General features: G+C 42.7%; 1 protein-coding gene across 7 annotated transcripts in view; it reads left to right on the top strand.

Annotated features, from left to right (window-relative positions):
- Window positions 1–15,708, top strand: part of otofa (otoferlin a) — a 141,857-nt gene that overhangs the window by 95,963 nt on the left and 30,186 nt on the right. For 3 of the 7 annotated variants that reach the window (XM_065008911.1, XM_065008910.1, XM_065008909.1), the window contains exons 1-5: window positions 1,412–1,630; window positions 4,648–4,718; window positions 4,863–4,995; window positions 5,174–5,228; window positions 14,859–14,990. In XM_065008911.1, the coding sequence (XP_064864983.1) occupies window positions 4,673–4,718; window positions 4,863–4,995; window positions 5,174–5,228; window positions 14,859–14,990 (366 nt within the window). In that variant the 5' untranslated portion in view covers window positions 1,412–1,630; window positions 4,648–4,672. Of the gene's footprint in view, window positions 1–1,411; window positions 1,631–4,647; window positions 4,719–4,862; window positions 4,996–5,173; window positions 5,229–14,858; window positions 14,991–15,708 lie in introns of those variants that run through there. The other 4 variants (XM_065008913.1, XM_065008914.1, XM_065008912.1 and 1 more) reach the window with 2 other exon arrangements.

The raw sequence follows: 15,708 nt of genomic DNA, 5'->3' as shown, positions 1-15,708 counted from the left end.
CTTTGTTATAGAGGTGTTGAAATGTATTAAGCCCATTTGTCTGTGGGTTTTCATCCCTGGTGACAGCTCACTCTGTGGTTGAACTTGTCTGCTCCAGTTCCATCTCCTCCATTTTGTTCCTGCTGACTGTAATAAGACGCTGTGATCCTCTATAGTTCTCTGACAGACAGACGCCAAACTTTCCTCTTTAATCCTCCCAGTTCATTCAAGAGTAGCGTTCTGCTCTGGCAGAGTGAGTGTGAGTGAGTGTGTGTGTGTGTGTGTGTGTGTGTGTGTGTGTGTGTGTGTGTGTGTGTGTGTGTGTGTGTGTGTGTGTGTGTGTGTGTGTGTGTGTGTGTGTGTGTGTGTGTGTGTGTGTGTGTGTGTGTGTGTGCGTGCGTGCGTTAGAGGTTGGTAACAATTATTTTCCAATTGTTTCGTTCTGAAGAGAACCATTGTTTTTTTGTTCCATTTGACTGTTTTGACCAGAAAAATAAAGTTATGAACTGGTTCGAACCTTTTTCAACCTCTGAAATGGGCTAGTAGTTTACATGCATTGGGCAGACAAGTGTAGGCGTGAGAGCCAGAGAGGGTGGAGGAGGAGGCTTGACTTGAAACGCTGGCCATCTTTTTATGACATGCATTATTTCAATTAGGCCCACAGAATTATACCTACGGAGGAGCGGCTTCTATGAAGGAATTTTGAATGTCTTTGAACTTCTGAGAGTTGGCTTAACATTGGACCATGCTAACAAGCTGGTGTGTGCGGAGTGGCACCAGAATTGAAATAAAAACACGTCTTACCTTTGTGAAACATGATAACTATAGCATCCTTAACTAGCATTGAAAAAGTTCATCCGTTCTTCTCTAGTTAAATTTTTTTTTTTTTTATCTCTCCCTAAATTCTTAATCACACTTGTAACGTCAGTAGGCTACAGTAGCTTGTGTTTTGGGAGGGGTAGGTAGCCTGCACACACTGGAAAAGATTTTCAGCTGGCAGGCAGACACTGGAAGCAGTTGCTGAGTGAAAGAGTGAAGGCTTTGCATAGGCACTTTGTTGCATTTTTTGTGGGACTGGGAAAAAATGCTCGTAACAATAAATAACGTTATTAACCGGTCTCCATGCTTTTAAAATATCGATTCTGTTCCGGAACTGTATAGATCACTTTTGTTCCTGGTTCTGATTCTGTTTCTAAAAATGTTTTGTACTTTTCCAGTTTTCAGTTCTGTTCCCTGAACTGGTTCTAAACCCTGGTGTGTGCTTGCATGCCTGTGTGTGTCTTCGTTTCAGAGTGTACTGTATATGTGCTCCAATGGATCCCTTGCCATGCTTGTCTACACTCATATTATTTGGTCGGCAGTGCACCCCCTCCCTCTTCCCCAACACCACAGCAGCTTGTGCACTGCTGTATATTCGCCTTAGATTCATACTCTCACCTGCCTCTCCCTCCCTGCATGCACACCTGTATTCCTCTTTACCTACCTACTTGGATTCTAGTGCACCTGTGAGCTAGGCTCCTGTTTAACGAAGGAACTCCAAACATGGAATAGAGTGAATGAGGGACAGTTGAATCTTATTTTGTTGAGAGACAGAGAGGTAGCTAGTGTTGTCATCCTGAGCTGGGTTTGGACCCTTGGTATTTTTCGTATGGTATGTATGAACCACTTGCATTTGCTTATTGATTAGTATGATCTGCATAGCCCTTTCCTCTAGCCAAGGACCAAATGCGCCCTCTGTAGCCTAATGGGTGGAATGTTATTAATATGTTTCATAATTTCGTGTTTCTATGTCAAACAGTTTTGTTATATTTCAGTCTTCTGTGATGTATATACTCTAAATTGAATAGATTTCAATGCTATGTCTGACATGCTACAAGCGTCTTCTTTTTTAAGCCCATAACCATGTGTGTGAGGTGTATAGATTTGTTTAAGACTACCAAGAATCACTCTGTGTGAGCCTGATTTAGCCCAATGCAGTAAAAGGTTAAATGTTTGTTAATCTGACTGAGGCTGTACAGATGTAGGATCTTAATTTGATCGCTCTGTTGTTGCTGAGAATTTTCCTGCACGGCAGGAAATGCAAACTTGTCGTGTATTCAAGGTTTACAACACAGGCTTTCTAAAGTTTGTCATTTCCACTTTAAAATGTGGGACTTGATTTTCCCTAACAACAAAATGTATCTACCTCTAGTAAAATGGTCCATTAATTATAATCCATATAATAATTCACGTTTTCTTTTGCTGCAGGATTATTTTTCTTCTGTAGCAAACTCAAATTAAGATCCTACATCTGTATTCAACACCCGGTGGTTGCACTCTAGCGTTGTTTTGAGGTGTTATTGATTTTGTGGAACCGTTTTACAAATGTTACATTCTGAAGTCCATTGCATTGTGATTATGTCAATAATAATAGTATGGTAGCTAGGTGAACCAGCCTTGAGTGAACAATTGTTTTTGTAGTCTTACTGTATATTGCTTCTTTCTAAAGGATTTTCCCTTTCCAATTCATCCTCCCAAACCTGTCATGTTGAATATGCTACATTTTCTTGAAAGAACACTATCTTATCTCCTTCCTTTTATGGTTCTTATCGAAAGAGGGTTTGATAGATATCAGTGAATTAATGAAAGGAAGATGGAAAGCAGAAATGTAACTGGAAATTGAAATTGAACTGATCAACTACTCCACTTCAGAATGTTTGAGAAGACGAAACAGAAAACCTCCCTTTCGTCTTCTATCTGACATGTATCTATATCTGCAGCTAATTGGATGGTCACGCTCATAGTTGTTCATTATTAAGGCCCCTCATTTTGTCGGTCCAGGCCTTTGTTATGGTGGTGATATGTGATCCTCTGTAATAACTGTGTGTCGTTATTGGAGACCACTGAGTTCTATAGTGATGGGGGTCGGGGGGTGAAGAGACTGTCTTGTCCATGTGATGTTCATCTCTGCTAAATGTTTCTCTCCTGATGGTGCAATGAGTTATGTTGGTTTAGGGCAGGGTAGGCAACCCTCATCCTGGAGTGTCACAGGCACTTCATGTTTTTGATTGATCTGTCCTGGAAGAGCAGGTACACTATATATACAAATGTATGTGGGCACCTCTTCAAATTTGTGGATTCGGCTATTTCAGCCACACCCATTGCTGGCCGGTGTATAAAATCGAGCACACAGCCATCGCCTTACCAAGGAGCTCAGTGACTTTCAACGTGGAACCGTCATAGGATGCCACCTTTCCAACAAGTCAGTTCATCAAATTTCTGCCCTGCTAAATCTGCCCCGGTCAACTGTAAGTGCTATTGTGAAGTGGAAACGACTAGGAGTAACAACGGCACAGCCGCGAAGTGGTAGGCCACACATGCTCACAGAATTTGGCCGCCAAGTGCTGAAGCATGTGACGCGTAAAAATCGTCTGTCCTCGGTTCCAAAACTCACTACCGAGTTCCAAACTGCCTCTGGAAGCAACGTCACCACAAGTAATGTTCATCGGGAGCTTCATGAAATGGGTTCCCATGGCCGAGCAGCCGCACACAAGCCTAAGATCACCATGCGTAATGCCAAGCGTCGGCTGGAGTGGTGTAAAGCTCGCCGCCATTGGACTCTTGAGCAGTGGAAACGCGTTCTCACACTTCACCATCTGGCAGTCCAACGGACAAATCTGGGTTTGATGGATGCCAGGAGAACACTACCTGCCCCAATGCATAGTGCCAACTGTAAAGTTTGATGGAGGAGGAATAATGGGCTAGGGCTGTTTTTCATGGTTCATGCTAGGCCCCTTAGTTCCAGTGAAGGGAAATCTTAACGCTAAAGCATACAATAACATTCTAGACGATTCTGTGCTTCCAATTTTGTGGCAACAGTTTGGGGAAGGCCCTTTTCTGTTTCAACATGACAATACCCCGTGCACAAAGCGAGGTCCATACAGAAATGGTTTGTTGAGATCGGTGTGGAAGAACTTGACAGACCTGCACAGAGCCCTGACCTCAGCCCCAATCAAACACCTTTGGGATGAATTGGAACGCCGACTGCGTGATAGGCCTAATCGCCCAACATCAGTGCCCGACTTCACTAATGCTCTTGTTGTGGCTTAATGGAAGCAAGTCACTGCAGCAATGTTTCAACATCTAGTGGAAAGCCTACTCAGAAGAGTGGAGGCCGTTATAGCAGGAAAGGGGGGACCAACTCCATATTAATGCCCATGACTTTGGAATGAGATGTTCGATGAGCAGGTGTCCACATACATTTTGGTTATATAGTGTATGTTGAATTTAGGCAATCACTGAACTGATCAATTAGCTTAGTTGGTCAAGTGTGGTGCCTCGTTGGAACAAAATCCTGCAGTAACTGTGGCACCCCAGGAACAGGGTTGCCTACCCATGGTGTATGTTTTAGTTAGGTACTGTAGTTTTTCATAATGTACTGCTGAAGCACTCATACATTTCTTGTTCAATGAGGTCCTCCTCAGATAAATATAAAGGTCCCTACATGAGAGTTTAACAAAGTCCTCTGAATGTCACAATAATGAGAATAGTTCATGAATTTGGGGAACTTGACTTTGTCATTATCCCCAAAGAGGTAGGTCTTCCAAAATATTTGACCTGATTTCACTGTGTAAGTGTTCAGTAGTTCCTTTGTTTATTTTACTTCCTACTCTTCTCTTCCTCCCTCAGAGCGGGGAAGGGGGTATTCTCAGCCATGAAGCTCGGCAAGACCAAGAGCTCCAAGGATGACCACAAGAAAGGTAGGCTTTTACTAATCAGCTGCCCATCGAGACTTTGATAAATTGAATCAGGTGTGTTAGAGCAGAGATAGAGAGAGAGACATGTAGCTCTCCAGGCCTCCCCTGGCATATAGTAACATAGGTTATTGTGATGGCGCCCCCAAGATGAGCCAGCCATCTTGGACATGGAGGATCTGAACAGGAAGGCCATGCGTCTGGGAGGGGTGGGGGGTCTGGACCCAGACTGCATCTCCCTGGCCTCGGTCACTGCCGTCACCACCAATGTCTCCAACAAGAGGTCTGTGTACTTATTTATGTACTTACTTATTGTGCATCTGTTACTGCAACGATTGACCCTTTATAACACTCTTATTCATGTTTATAACCCATACTACAGTACTAGTTGAGTAAATTAGCAAACTGCAGGCTACACTTCATTAGGAAAAGCTCTGATTTGTGTGCCTTGACTCTCTCAGATCAAAGCCTGATATCAAGATGGAGCCTAGTTCTGGGAGGTCTGTGGATTACCAGGTGAGATGAGGGAAATAATTAAAAAAACATGTTTTCTTGTCACATACACCTGATAGGTGCAGTGAAATGTGTTGTTCTACAGGGTTAGCCATAGTAGTACGGCACCTCTTGAGCAAATTAAGTGCCTTGCTCAAGGGCACATTGACAGATTTTTCAGTTCACGTATTTGATCCAGCGACCTTTCTGTTACTGGCCCAACACTCTAACCGCTAGGCTACTTGCCAATCTAAACATGTGTTGTTTTGCAGGTTCAGTCATAGTAATAGGTGCGCACAATTTTTTTATTTTTTTAACTGTTAAATTCCAAAATTAGGACATTTATTTAAATCATGGTATGTTCTAATTCATTTCTAGGCAATAACAAACATATTGTTAAATGAACATGGTACAATGTCATTGTTTGTACAGGCTGTCCCAAACCTGACTCCTAAACTTAATGTTTGAAAATAAAGCAATTCATGATTATTTTTTATTTAACACTATTATTTCAATATAACACCCTTCTTTGTCTACACAAAGCATTGTTCATATCCTCTTAAGCCTTAGCCCCACCCATCTCTTTAAGGGTTGGTCCGTGCGTTCTGTACGAACTTGCCAGCTACTTCCAGAGATCTAAGAGAGAGAGAGAGAGAGAGAGAGAACAGCTCACCCTAACATTACTCGTCCTATCGCGTTCAGAGCGCACACTTGGACGCTCTGGCCAATAAGTAGAGTTGTTCCGAAAGTTGTGACCTCACAACTACAGTCAAGCACCCAAGCTACCTTGCTAACATTGGCTAGCTACTTTCAGAAACATAATGAGAGAACACCCCACTCTGACCATTTTACTCGCCCTAGCAGAGCTGGTTAGACTTTTTTTATGTTATCCAGAGTGTTGGTGACTGTAAATATGCTGCTGGCAACAATTGAATTATGCTTTGTTGCCAACGTTTACTGACACTGGACATATTCAACGGGTGTTGAGTGTTCAAAAATGCCTCAGTTATTCTGCACTTTGGCACACTGAGACGAGAGTATTTTTTAAGAAATGTAGCTAGATAGCTAGCTAGGTAAACAATGAATCCCAACGCATGATGCAACGTTAGTTAGCGAGCCAGCCAGCTAACGTTAGCTAGCTAGCTAAGAGTACACTTTAACTTGAAATGAAAATACAGTACATTGCCAAAATTAGAGTGGAGTCTTTTGTTAAGTCATGTAACTAGCTAGATAACAAAGGACCATAATCACAACTCATGACGTTACTGTACTCTACTGTAATATGCTGTATTGTACTGTGTTCTACTTAAGTGATAATGCCAGAGAAGCCCGTGTTTGGAGGATATATTGGCACCGGTTTCGAGGGCATTATCACTTTTATACAACGGGTTACCAACATATTCAAATAATTATTGGTCGTTAGTTGTATCGGTTCCGTTCCTAGAGACGCGACCCAGTTGTTCAGTCTTTTTGTTCAGTATTGTAGCGACCCGCACAGACAGCGGTGTGTTATGTGGTAGGCTATTAGTGGGTTGTGTTGTACTTAGCAGTGTTCGCGGGGTCCGACATGCCAATCAACCAGCTATGTGCCAATCACGTGGATGCCTGGAATGTTCTGATGCCGGGCATCCTGGTGGTTGGCGGAGTGGCGTGGAGGGGGGTTGGGCAGGGGGATGGAGCATTGGAAGTTAAGACCAGGTTTAGCCATTGTTCTCTCTCTTACATCTGGGCTTCACAAGAGAAGGTCACGGTTGGCTTGTGGGGTATCTTTCATGTATTTGGCGTGGGCTATGGCCAAACAGTAGCTTGTGTGAAGTTGGGTTTATAAACCGTCAATTCGTAAACTCAAACCTCTGTCTGGACAATTGTTCCGTTATGATCTAGTCAGGTCATTACAGTATCTTTGGATGTGACCCAGTCGTTCGTTCTAAATGTTCTATTGTCATACTGGCTGGCAACATTCTTATCCCTTGCTTTATAGCTAGCCAGCTATGGCTAACTTACAGTCACGTCAAAAAGTGCAGCCAAAATAACAGCAAAGTAGCTGCATTTGCATTTGTTTAAGCTGCATTTATTTGGAGACATTCATAACAATGACCTAATGAGGCACAATTAGCCTAGCATAGAAAATGTGCTTACTCATCAGGACACTGTTGTTCAGAGGAGCTAGCCAACAACACAGCTAACACAATCCCGTCAAACTGACAATAGAAAGACTACAAACTAGCTGCACTTTGTTTCATTTAACCTTTCTTCAATTGACATTTCATTGTATATATCCATAGAAATTATGTCAGCTGGTTCATGATTTCGACTGGCTGAGAAACGCTCCCTGCCTGTCTTGTCTTGTCCCGACTCCCGACACATTCATTACTATAGGACAGCTGGAAATCAAATGTAAATATTGAAACAATGTTGCAAATGTTGGAGAGACAGACAGCAAGGTTTATACAGATCTCTGCTGTTGAAAACAACATGATAGTCTAAAGGAAATGTGAGATAAAGTCTAGATGCTTTTTATAGTGGAGATCAAGTTTATAAATTGCTTGGCTGGGCTGATGAGACAGTGGATTGCGCAGTCAAATGGAACAGAGTAAATAGGCATTTTAATGTCATAGATTTAGCCGGTGGTAACCTGTGGAATAGACACCGGCTGGAATGCGGTTTTAACCAATCTGCATTCATGATTAGACCCACCCATTATATAATGTACTGTACTGTGCTCTACTGTACTGTACCCTACTCTACTGTACTCTACTGTGCGGCACTGTACTCGAGTTTACTCTACTTGAGTTTCTTACAATTTGAGAAAGGGCCCATGGACCAATGTCCTGGTATAAATCTTGGTCTTTGCTCCTGATCCCTATATTACTTACATGGTTTGAGTCACTTTGGTCAACTCTGAGTTCAACTCGGGATAACCGGTACCACGCAAATGTCTCACCTTTTAGTCAGGTAAATGTATATGGCAATGAATCATTCAGAACTAACCTGCAGGCTAACTCAGGGTTAACTGAGTGTCTGAGCCATTAGTTGAGGACCAATAAAATCATATTCCTTCCCTCTCACAAAGATTGCACCATCATCCCCTTAATTTGGGGAAGATGACTGATGTCTTGGAAATTCTAAAGAGAGACTGTATATTCTTCAAACAACAACCTTTATTGTAAGATTAGCAAAAAATGGATCAATCAACAATCACTCATAGTTCAGAGTTAAATGCCCAACGAACAGAGTTGGCTCTCAGCTTTTATAGAAAGTCCAACCTCTTTGTCTATGTGGCAGTTAGCAGATGTGTGCAAACAGGGATGGGGAACATGGTTTATGAAAGAAGTTCCAGCAGATAGTACAAACGGGATGTCACATATTGCGGTCGCACCCGGCTCTTATCTATACGCCCAGACTTATGACTAAGTCACACAAGACAAGCCTGCAACAGCAAAAAAAAACTAGCATATAGCAATGGACAATTCTCTAAGTAAAAACAGTATAGTATGTCTAATTTTGTCATTTTTCGTGACATTTCCTCCCTTTTGAAACTAAGTCTCAACCTAATGGAAAGTTACTTACAAGCATTTTCATCAAACAGGCATTAAAAACAAAGAGAGTCACACACTCCATATGTATTACCTCCTAGTATTTTATTGAGTAACAAAATGGCAATGTTTCGGCATCACTGTGCCTTCAAATTACTAGGTGGTTTTATATAAGGAGTGTGCGACTTTCTTTGTTTTATAGCTTAAAGTCCATTCCCTGCTAATCAGCACCTCTACACTAAATCATTTTCCCTTGTTGTGCGCCAGTTGATGCTTTTCATCAAACAAGCATTAACATGATTTGGAAAGTGGGAAAAGGAAAGACTTCCTTACACTTAGTACATTACAATTGTAAATGACCTCAGTCATTGAGTTTCAAACCTTCACATAGTGCAGTTCATTCTCAGAAGAGGACAGGAACAAATTAATTAAACATCAGTACATGCTTCATCACCACACACAAGGCAATCACTTAATTTATACCTTCACCCTAGTGTATGAATGTACAGCAATGGTCACCTATCATTTGGCCCACTCTGCAGGAGATGTGATGCTACTACTACAGTGAACCTAGCCTCCGGTTACAAATACATTTGCACATAAATCATTCCATCTAACCCATAACACATTAGTCCCTACCACGAGTCCACTTACAGTACCAGTCTAAAGTTTGGACACACCTACTCAGTCCAGGGTTTTTCTTTATTTTGACCATTTTCTGCATTGTACAATAATAGTGAAGACATTTTTTATTTATTTATTTCACCTTTATTTAACCAGGTAAGCAAGTTGAGAACAAGTTCTCATTTACAATTGCGACCTGGCCAAGATAAAGCAAAGCAGTTCGACACATACAACGACACAGAGATACACATGGAGTAAAACAAACATACAGTCAATAATACAGTAAAAAAAAACAAGTCTATATACAATGTGAGCAAATTAGGTGAGAAGGGAGGTAAAGGCAAAAAAGGCCATGGTGGCAAAGTAAATACAATATAGCAAGTAAAACACTGGAATGGTAGTTTTGCAATGGAAGAATGTGCAAAGTAGAAATAAAAATAATGGGGTGCAAAGGAGCAAAATAAATAAATAAATTAAATACAGTTGGGAAAGAGGTAGTTGTTTGGGCTAAATTATAGGTGGGCTATGTACAGGTGCAGTAATCTGTAAGATGCTCTGACAGTTGGTGCTTAAAGCTAGTGAGGGAGATAAGTGTTTCCAATTTAAGAGATTTTTGTAGTTCGTTCCAGTCATTGGCAGCAGAGAACTGGAAGGAGAGGCGGCCAAAGAAAGAATTGGTTTTGGGGTGACTAGAGAGATATACCTGCTGGAGCGTGTGCTACAGGTGGGAGATGCTATGGTGACCAGCGAGCTGAGATAAGGGGGGACTTTACCTAGCAGGGTCTTGTAGATGACATGGAGCCAGTGGGTTTGGCGGCGAGTATGAAGCGAGGGCCAGCCAACGAGAGCGTACAGGTCGCAATGGTGGGTAGTATATGGGGCTTTGGTGACAAAACGGATTGCACTGTGATAGACTGCATCCAATTTGTTGAGTAGGGTATTGGAGGCTATTTTGTAAATGACATCGCCAAAGTCGAGGATTGGTAGGATGGTCAATTTTACAAGGGTATGTTTGGCAGCATGAATGAAGGATGCTTTGTTGCGAAATAGGAAGCCAATTCTAGATTTAACTTTGGATTGGAGATGTTTGATATGGGTCTGGAAGGAGAGTTTACAGTCTAACCAGACACCTAAGTATTTGTAGTTGTCCACGTATTCTAAGTCAGAGCCGTCCAGAGTAGTGATGTTGGACAGGCGGGTAGGTGCAGGTAGCGATCGGTTGAAGAGCATGCATTTAGTTTTACTTGTATTTAAGAGCAATTGGAGGCCACGGAAGGAGAGTTGTATGGCATTGAAGCTTGCCTGGAGGGTTGTTAACACAGTGTCCAAAGAAGGGCCGGAAGTATACAGAATGGTGTCGTCTGCGTAGAGGTGGATCAGAGACTCACCAGCAGCAAGAGCGACCTCATTGATGTATACAGAGAAGAGAGTCGGTCCAAGAATTGAACCCTGTGGCACCCCCATAGAGACTGCCAGAGGTCCGGACAGCAGACCCTCCGATTTGACACACTGAACTCTATCAGAGAAGTAGTTGGTGAACCAGGCGAGGCAATCATTTGAGAAACCAAGGCTGTCGAGTCTGCCGATGAGGATGCGGTGGTTGACAGAGTCGAAAGCCTTGGCCAGATCAATGAATACGGCTGCACAGTAATGTTTCTTATCGATGGCGGTTAAGATATCGTTTAGGACCTTGAGCGTGGCTGAGGTGCACCCATGACCAGCTCTGAAACCAGATTGCATAGCAGAGAAGGTATGGTGAGATTCAAAATGGTCGGTAATCTGTTTGTTGACTTGGCTTTCAAGACCTTAGAAAGGCATGGTAGGATAGATATAGGTCTGTAGCAGTTTGGGTCAAGAGTGTCCCCCTTTGAAGAGGGGGATGACCGCAGCTGCTTTCCAATCTTTGGGAATCTCAGATGACACGAAAGAGAGGTTTGAACAGGCTAGTAATAGGGGTGGCAACAATTTCGGCAGATAATTTTAGAAAGAAAGGGTCCAGATTGTCTAGCCCGGCTGATTTGTAGGGGTCCAGATTTTTCAGCTCTTTCAGAACTTCAGCTGAATGGATTTGGGAGAAGGAGAAATGGGGAAGGCTTGGGCGAGTTGCTGTTGGGGGTGCAGTGCTGTTGACCGGGGTAGGAGTTGCCAGGTGGAAAGCATGGCCAGCCGTAGAAAAATGCTTATTGAAATTCTCAATTATGGTGGATTTATCAGTGGTGACAGTGTTTCCTATCTTCAGTGCAGTGGGCAGCTGGGAGGAGGTGTTCTTATTCTCCATGGACTTTACAGTGTCCCAGAACTTTTTGAGTTAGTGTTGCAGGAAGCAAATTTCTGCTTGAAAAAGCTAGCCTTGGCTTTTCTAACTGCCTGTGTATAACGGTTTCTAGCTTCCCTGAACAGCTGCATATCACGGGGCTGTTCGATGCTAATGCAGAACGCCATAGGATGTTTTTGTGTTGGTTAAGGGCAGTCAGGTCTGGGGAGAACCAAGGGCTATATCTGTTCCTGGTTCTAATTTTCTTGAATGGGGCATGTTTATTTAAGATTGTTAGGAAGGCATTTAAAAAAAATATCCAGGCATCCTCTACTGACGGGATGAGATCAATATCCTTCCAGGACACCCCGGCCAGGTCGATTAGAAAGGCCTGCTCGCTGAAGTGTTTCAGGGAGCGTTTTACAGTGATGAGTGGAGGTCGTTTGACCGCTGACCCATTACGGATGCAGGCAATGAGGCAGTGATCGCTGAGATCTTGGTTGAAGACAGCAGAGGTGTATTTAGGGGGGAAGTTGGTTAGGATGATATCTATGAGGGTGCCCGTGTTTAAGGCTTCAAAACACATACTAAATCTTGTAGTAACCAAAAAGATTTTATCAAATCAAAATATATTTTATATTTGAGATTCTTCAAAGTAGCCACCCTTTTTCTTGATGACAGCTTTGCACACTCTTGGCATTCTCTCATCCAGCTTCATGAGGTATGCATGAACTTGGAATGCATGTCAATTAACAGGTGTGCCTTGTTAAAAGTTAATTTGTGGAATTTCTTTCCTTCTCAATGCATTTGAGCCAATCAGTTGTGTTGTGACGAGGTAGGGGTGGTATACAGAAGAGAGCCCTATTTGGTAAAAGACCAAGTCCTTATTATGGCAGGAACAGCTCAAATAAGCAAAGAGAAATGACAGTCCATCATTACTTTAAGACATGAATGTCAGTCAATCTGGAAAAGTTCAAGAACTTGAAAGTTTCAAGTGCAGTCGCAAAAACATCAAGTGCCAAGATAAAACTGTCCCTCACGAGGACGGCCACAGTAAAGGAAGACCCAGAGTTTCCTCTGCTGCAGAGGGTAAGTTCATTAGAGTTACCTGCCTCAGAAATTGCAGCCCAAATAAATATCACAGAGTTCAAGTAACAGACACATCTCAACATCAACTGTTAAGAGGAGACTGCGTGAATCAGGCCTTCATGGTTTAATTGCTGCAAATAAACCACTACTAAAGGACACCAATAAAAGTAAGAGACTTGCTTGGGCCAAGAAACACGAGCAATGGACATTAGACCGATGGAAATGTGTCCTTTGGTTCCAACCACCATGCCCTTGTGAGACGCAGAGTAGGTGAGTGGATGATCTCTTGCGTGTGTGATTCCCACCGTGAAGCATGGAGGAGGAGGTGTGATGGTGTGGAGGTGCTTTGCCTGTGACGCTGTCAGTGATTTATTTTGAATTCAAGGCACATTTAACCATCATGGCAACCACAGCATTCTGCAGTGATACGCCATCCCATCTGGTTTGCGCTTAGTCCCACTATCTTTTGTTTTTCAACAGAACAATGACCCAATACATCTCCAGACTGTGTAAGGGCCACTTGACCAAGAAGGATAGTGATGGAGTGCTGCATCAGATGACCTGGCCTCCACAATCACCCGACCTCAACCCATTTCAGATGGTTTGGGATGAGTTGGACCGTAGAGTGAAGGAAAAGCAGCCAACAAGTGATCCGCATATGTGGAAACTCCTTCAAGACTGTTGGAAAAGCATTCCGGGTGAAGCTGGTTGAAAGAATGCCAAGAGTGCGCAAAGCTGTCATCGAGGCAAAGGGTGGCTACTTTTTTGGTTACTACATGATTCCATATGTGTTCTTTTGTAATGTTGATGTCTTCACTGTTGTTCTACAATGTAGAAAATAGTAAAAAATTAACAAAAACCCTTGAATGAGTAGGTGTGTCCAAACGTTTGACTGGTACTGTATATAGTTATAAACATACTTAAACATGTTCATGTCAATTGTACTGTATTATCCAGAAAGCCATATGTATTGATGCACTTTAACATTAGAATTATGATAACATGGTAAATTGAAACCCCTACTATCACCGTCCCCATAATAGCGATACAACCCAAATTTATGACTGAATGACAGTCCTTCGTGCTTTACTTTGAGTCTATCACGCAAATGCAAGACCCTCAACTTAGTGGTTTGTTAATGACAGATCGGTGTCTCAATGCATTTCAATCTAAATCACAATAATCTTCCTAGTGTGTAGACCTCCAAAATAATGATACCCCAAATAAACAGTTTAGGGCAACCCTAAATCAATTTACAGGCACAGTTGACCACCCCCTTCCTTCCTGGCAATCTTCTTCTGGCATTTCTTCATGTTCTGCTTCAGATAGTGTTTCAGTTCGTCAGTTCGTTTCAAAGTGGATGGCCCTTGATAATGTCTCTCACCTGGGCCGCCACTGTCCGTTACAGCCCATTATGCCTTGCCCATTTTCCCACCAGTACACCAGCAGCATGAGAAAAGTCTCTCCATGCTCCCTCCACATGGACCCATGTCGCACTCCTGAGAGAAAAGACATGAGATCAAAGGCAGTTAATAGCTTCGACTGGATGCTGTGTACAGGTTGTTGGCTTGGACTCAGGTCTCACAGTAGAATTGGTGAAGGGTAAGGTCATAGTGAACACATTTTTCGCCAGAAGAGAGGAGAGAAGGAAGGATGGAGGAATGGGGTTTATTAGAGAGGAAAGAAAAACCGCTCCAGTAAGGATACAATTAGGGGATAGTGTGAAGGCTGGGTGGGAAGAACAGAATCTAACAGCTCATTAACGTAGCCTAACTGCAAACTGCATAAACTCCCCTGCTAACAACAGCAAACTGACCTAGATACAGTAATGTACCAGTCTCTGTGACCAGGAACCACAACAGCGCACACCGACTGAGATGTTCACAGCGGGGATAATTAACCCTGAGGGACAGAAGTCGCCTCTGTAGTCTAAACCTCCAGTCTGAGTTGTCATCTTGTTTGTTTCACGCCGTACCCTTTTATTATGGTACTTTCATTCACATCTGGGTGGAATGTTTTGGAATGAAATGATTCCCTCCATGCTTATTCCCTCCCGATTACGATAATCCTCCAGCTGGATTTCCGGAAAACCTTGGTTTTCCAGAAAATGTTCTGTTTCTTTACAACCCTAATGCTAATATGTCCCATTAGATTAGCATCACAGTCGTTGAGGCAAGGCAGCTGGTTGGCCTTAACATGGACCCTGTGGTCTGTGTGGAGATTGGGGACGACAAGAAGTACACCTCCATGAAGGAGTCCACTAACTGCCCCTACTACAATGAGGTAAGTGCATCTCTCTCCTTCCGCTCTCCCTCCCCTCCCCTCCCCTCTCTCTTCTACATTGTGTATAATTGAGTAGAAAAAGTGGGAAGAGAAGCCAGTCTCAGTTCAGAGGCTCCAGCACCAGCCTGGCTGTGTTCAGATCAAAGCCTCTGCTCTGGGCTCAACAGGAATCCTTTCTGCCTTGAGCCATGCACATTACACTCTTCTTTCACGAGAGGGAGGCTGAGCAAAGCGTCAAAGCATTATTCAGTTGGTGTCCTGATCCTGCTAGACATTAGTCTGTAATAATTCTGAAAGAAATGGATTCATTTGTTAATTTGATCATTGTTGGTTGTATTCTGTTGGTTATTCAACTCAAGCATTAGTGATGGGGGGGGGGGGGGGGGACAAATACAGTTACAAATCGGGGTATTATTTTGGACGATATATCATGTCAATATTATTTTTTTATTTTTTTTCCCTTCATAGCCTGTTCTCCATCTTCTTTCTAAATAGGGAATGTATTTTCAGCAATTTTATTTCCATGGCTGATCAAAACTCATTTTCTCCATGGCTCTCTCTTGTCCCTCTGCACCAGACATTATTTATTGATCATCGAATCGCATTGAAATCACTGTATCGAACCGCAATACATATAGAATCGTGAGAATCATGAGAATCGCAATACATATCATATCGGCACATAAGTATCCACATACTGTCCACAATGTCTATACAC

Source organism: Oncorhynchus nerka, linkage group LG24 (genome assembly GCF_034236695.1).
Source record: "Oncorhynchus nerka isolate Pitt River linkage group LG24, Oner_Uvic_2.0, whole genome shotgun sequence".
Taxonomy (NCBI): Eukaryota; Metazoa; Chordata; class Actinopteri; order Salmoniformes; family Salmonidae; genus Oncorhynchus; species Oncorhynchus nerka.
The sequence above is the reverse complement of the archived record's forward strand: the minus strand, read 5'-3'. Positions and strand labels throughout refer to the sequence as shown.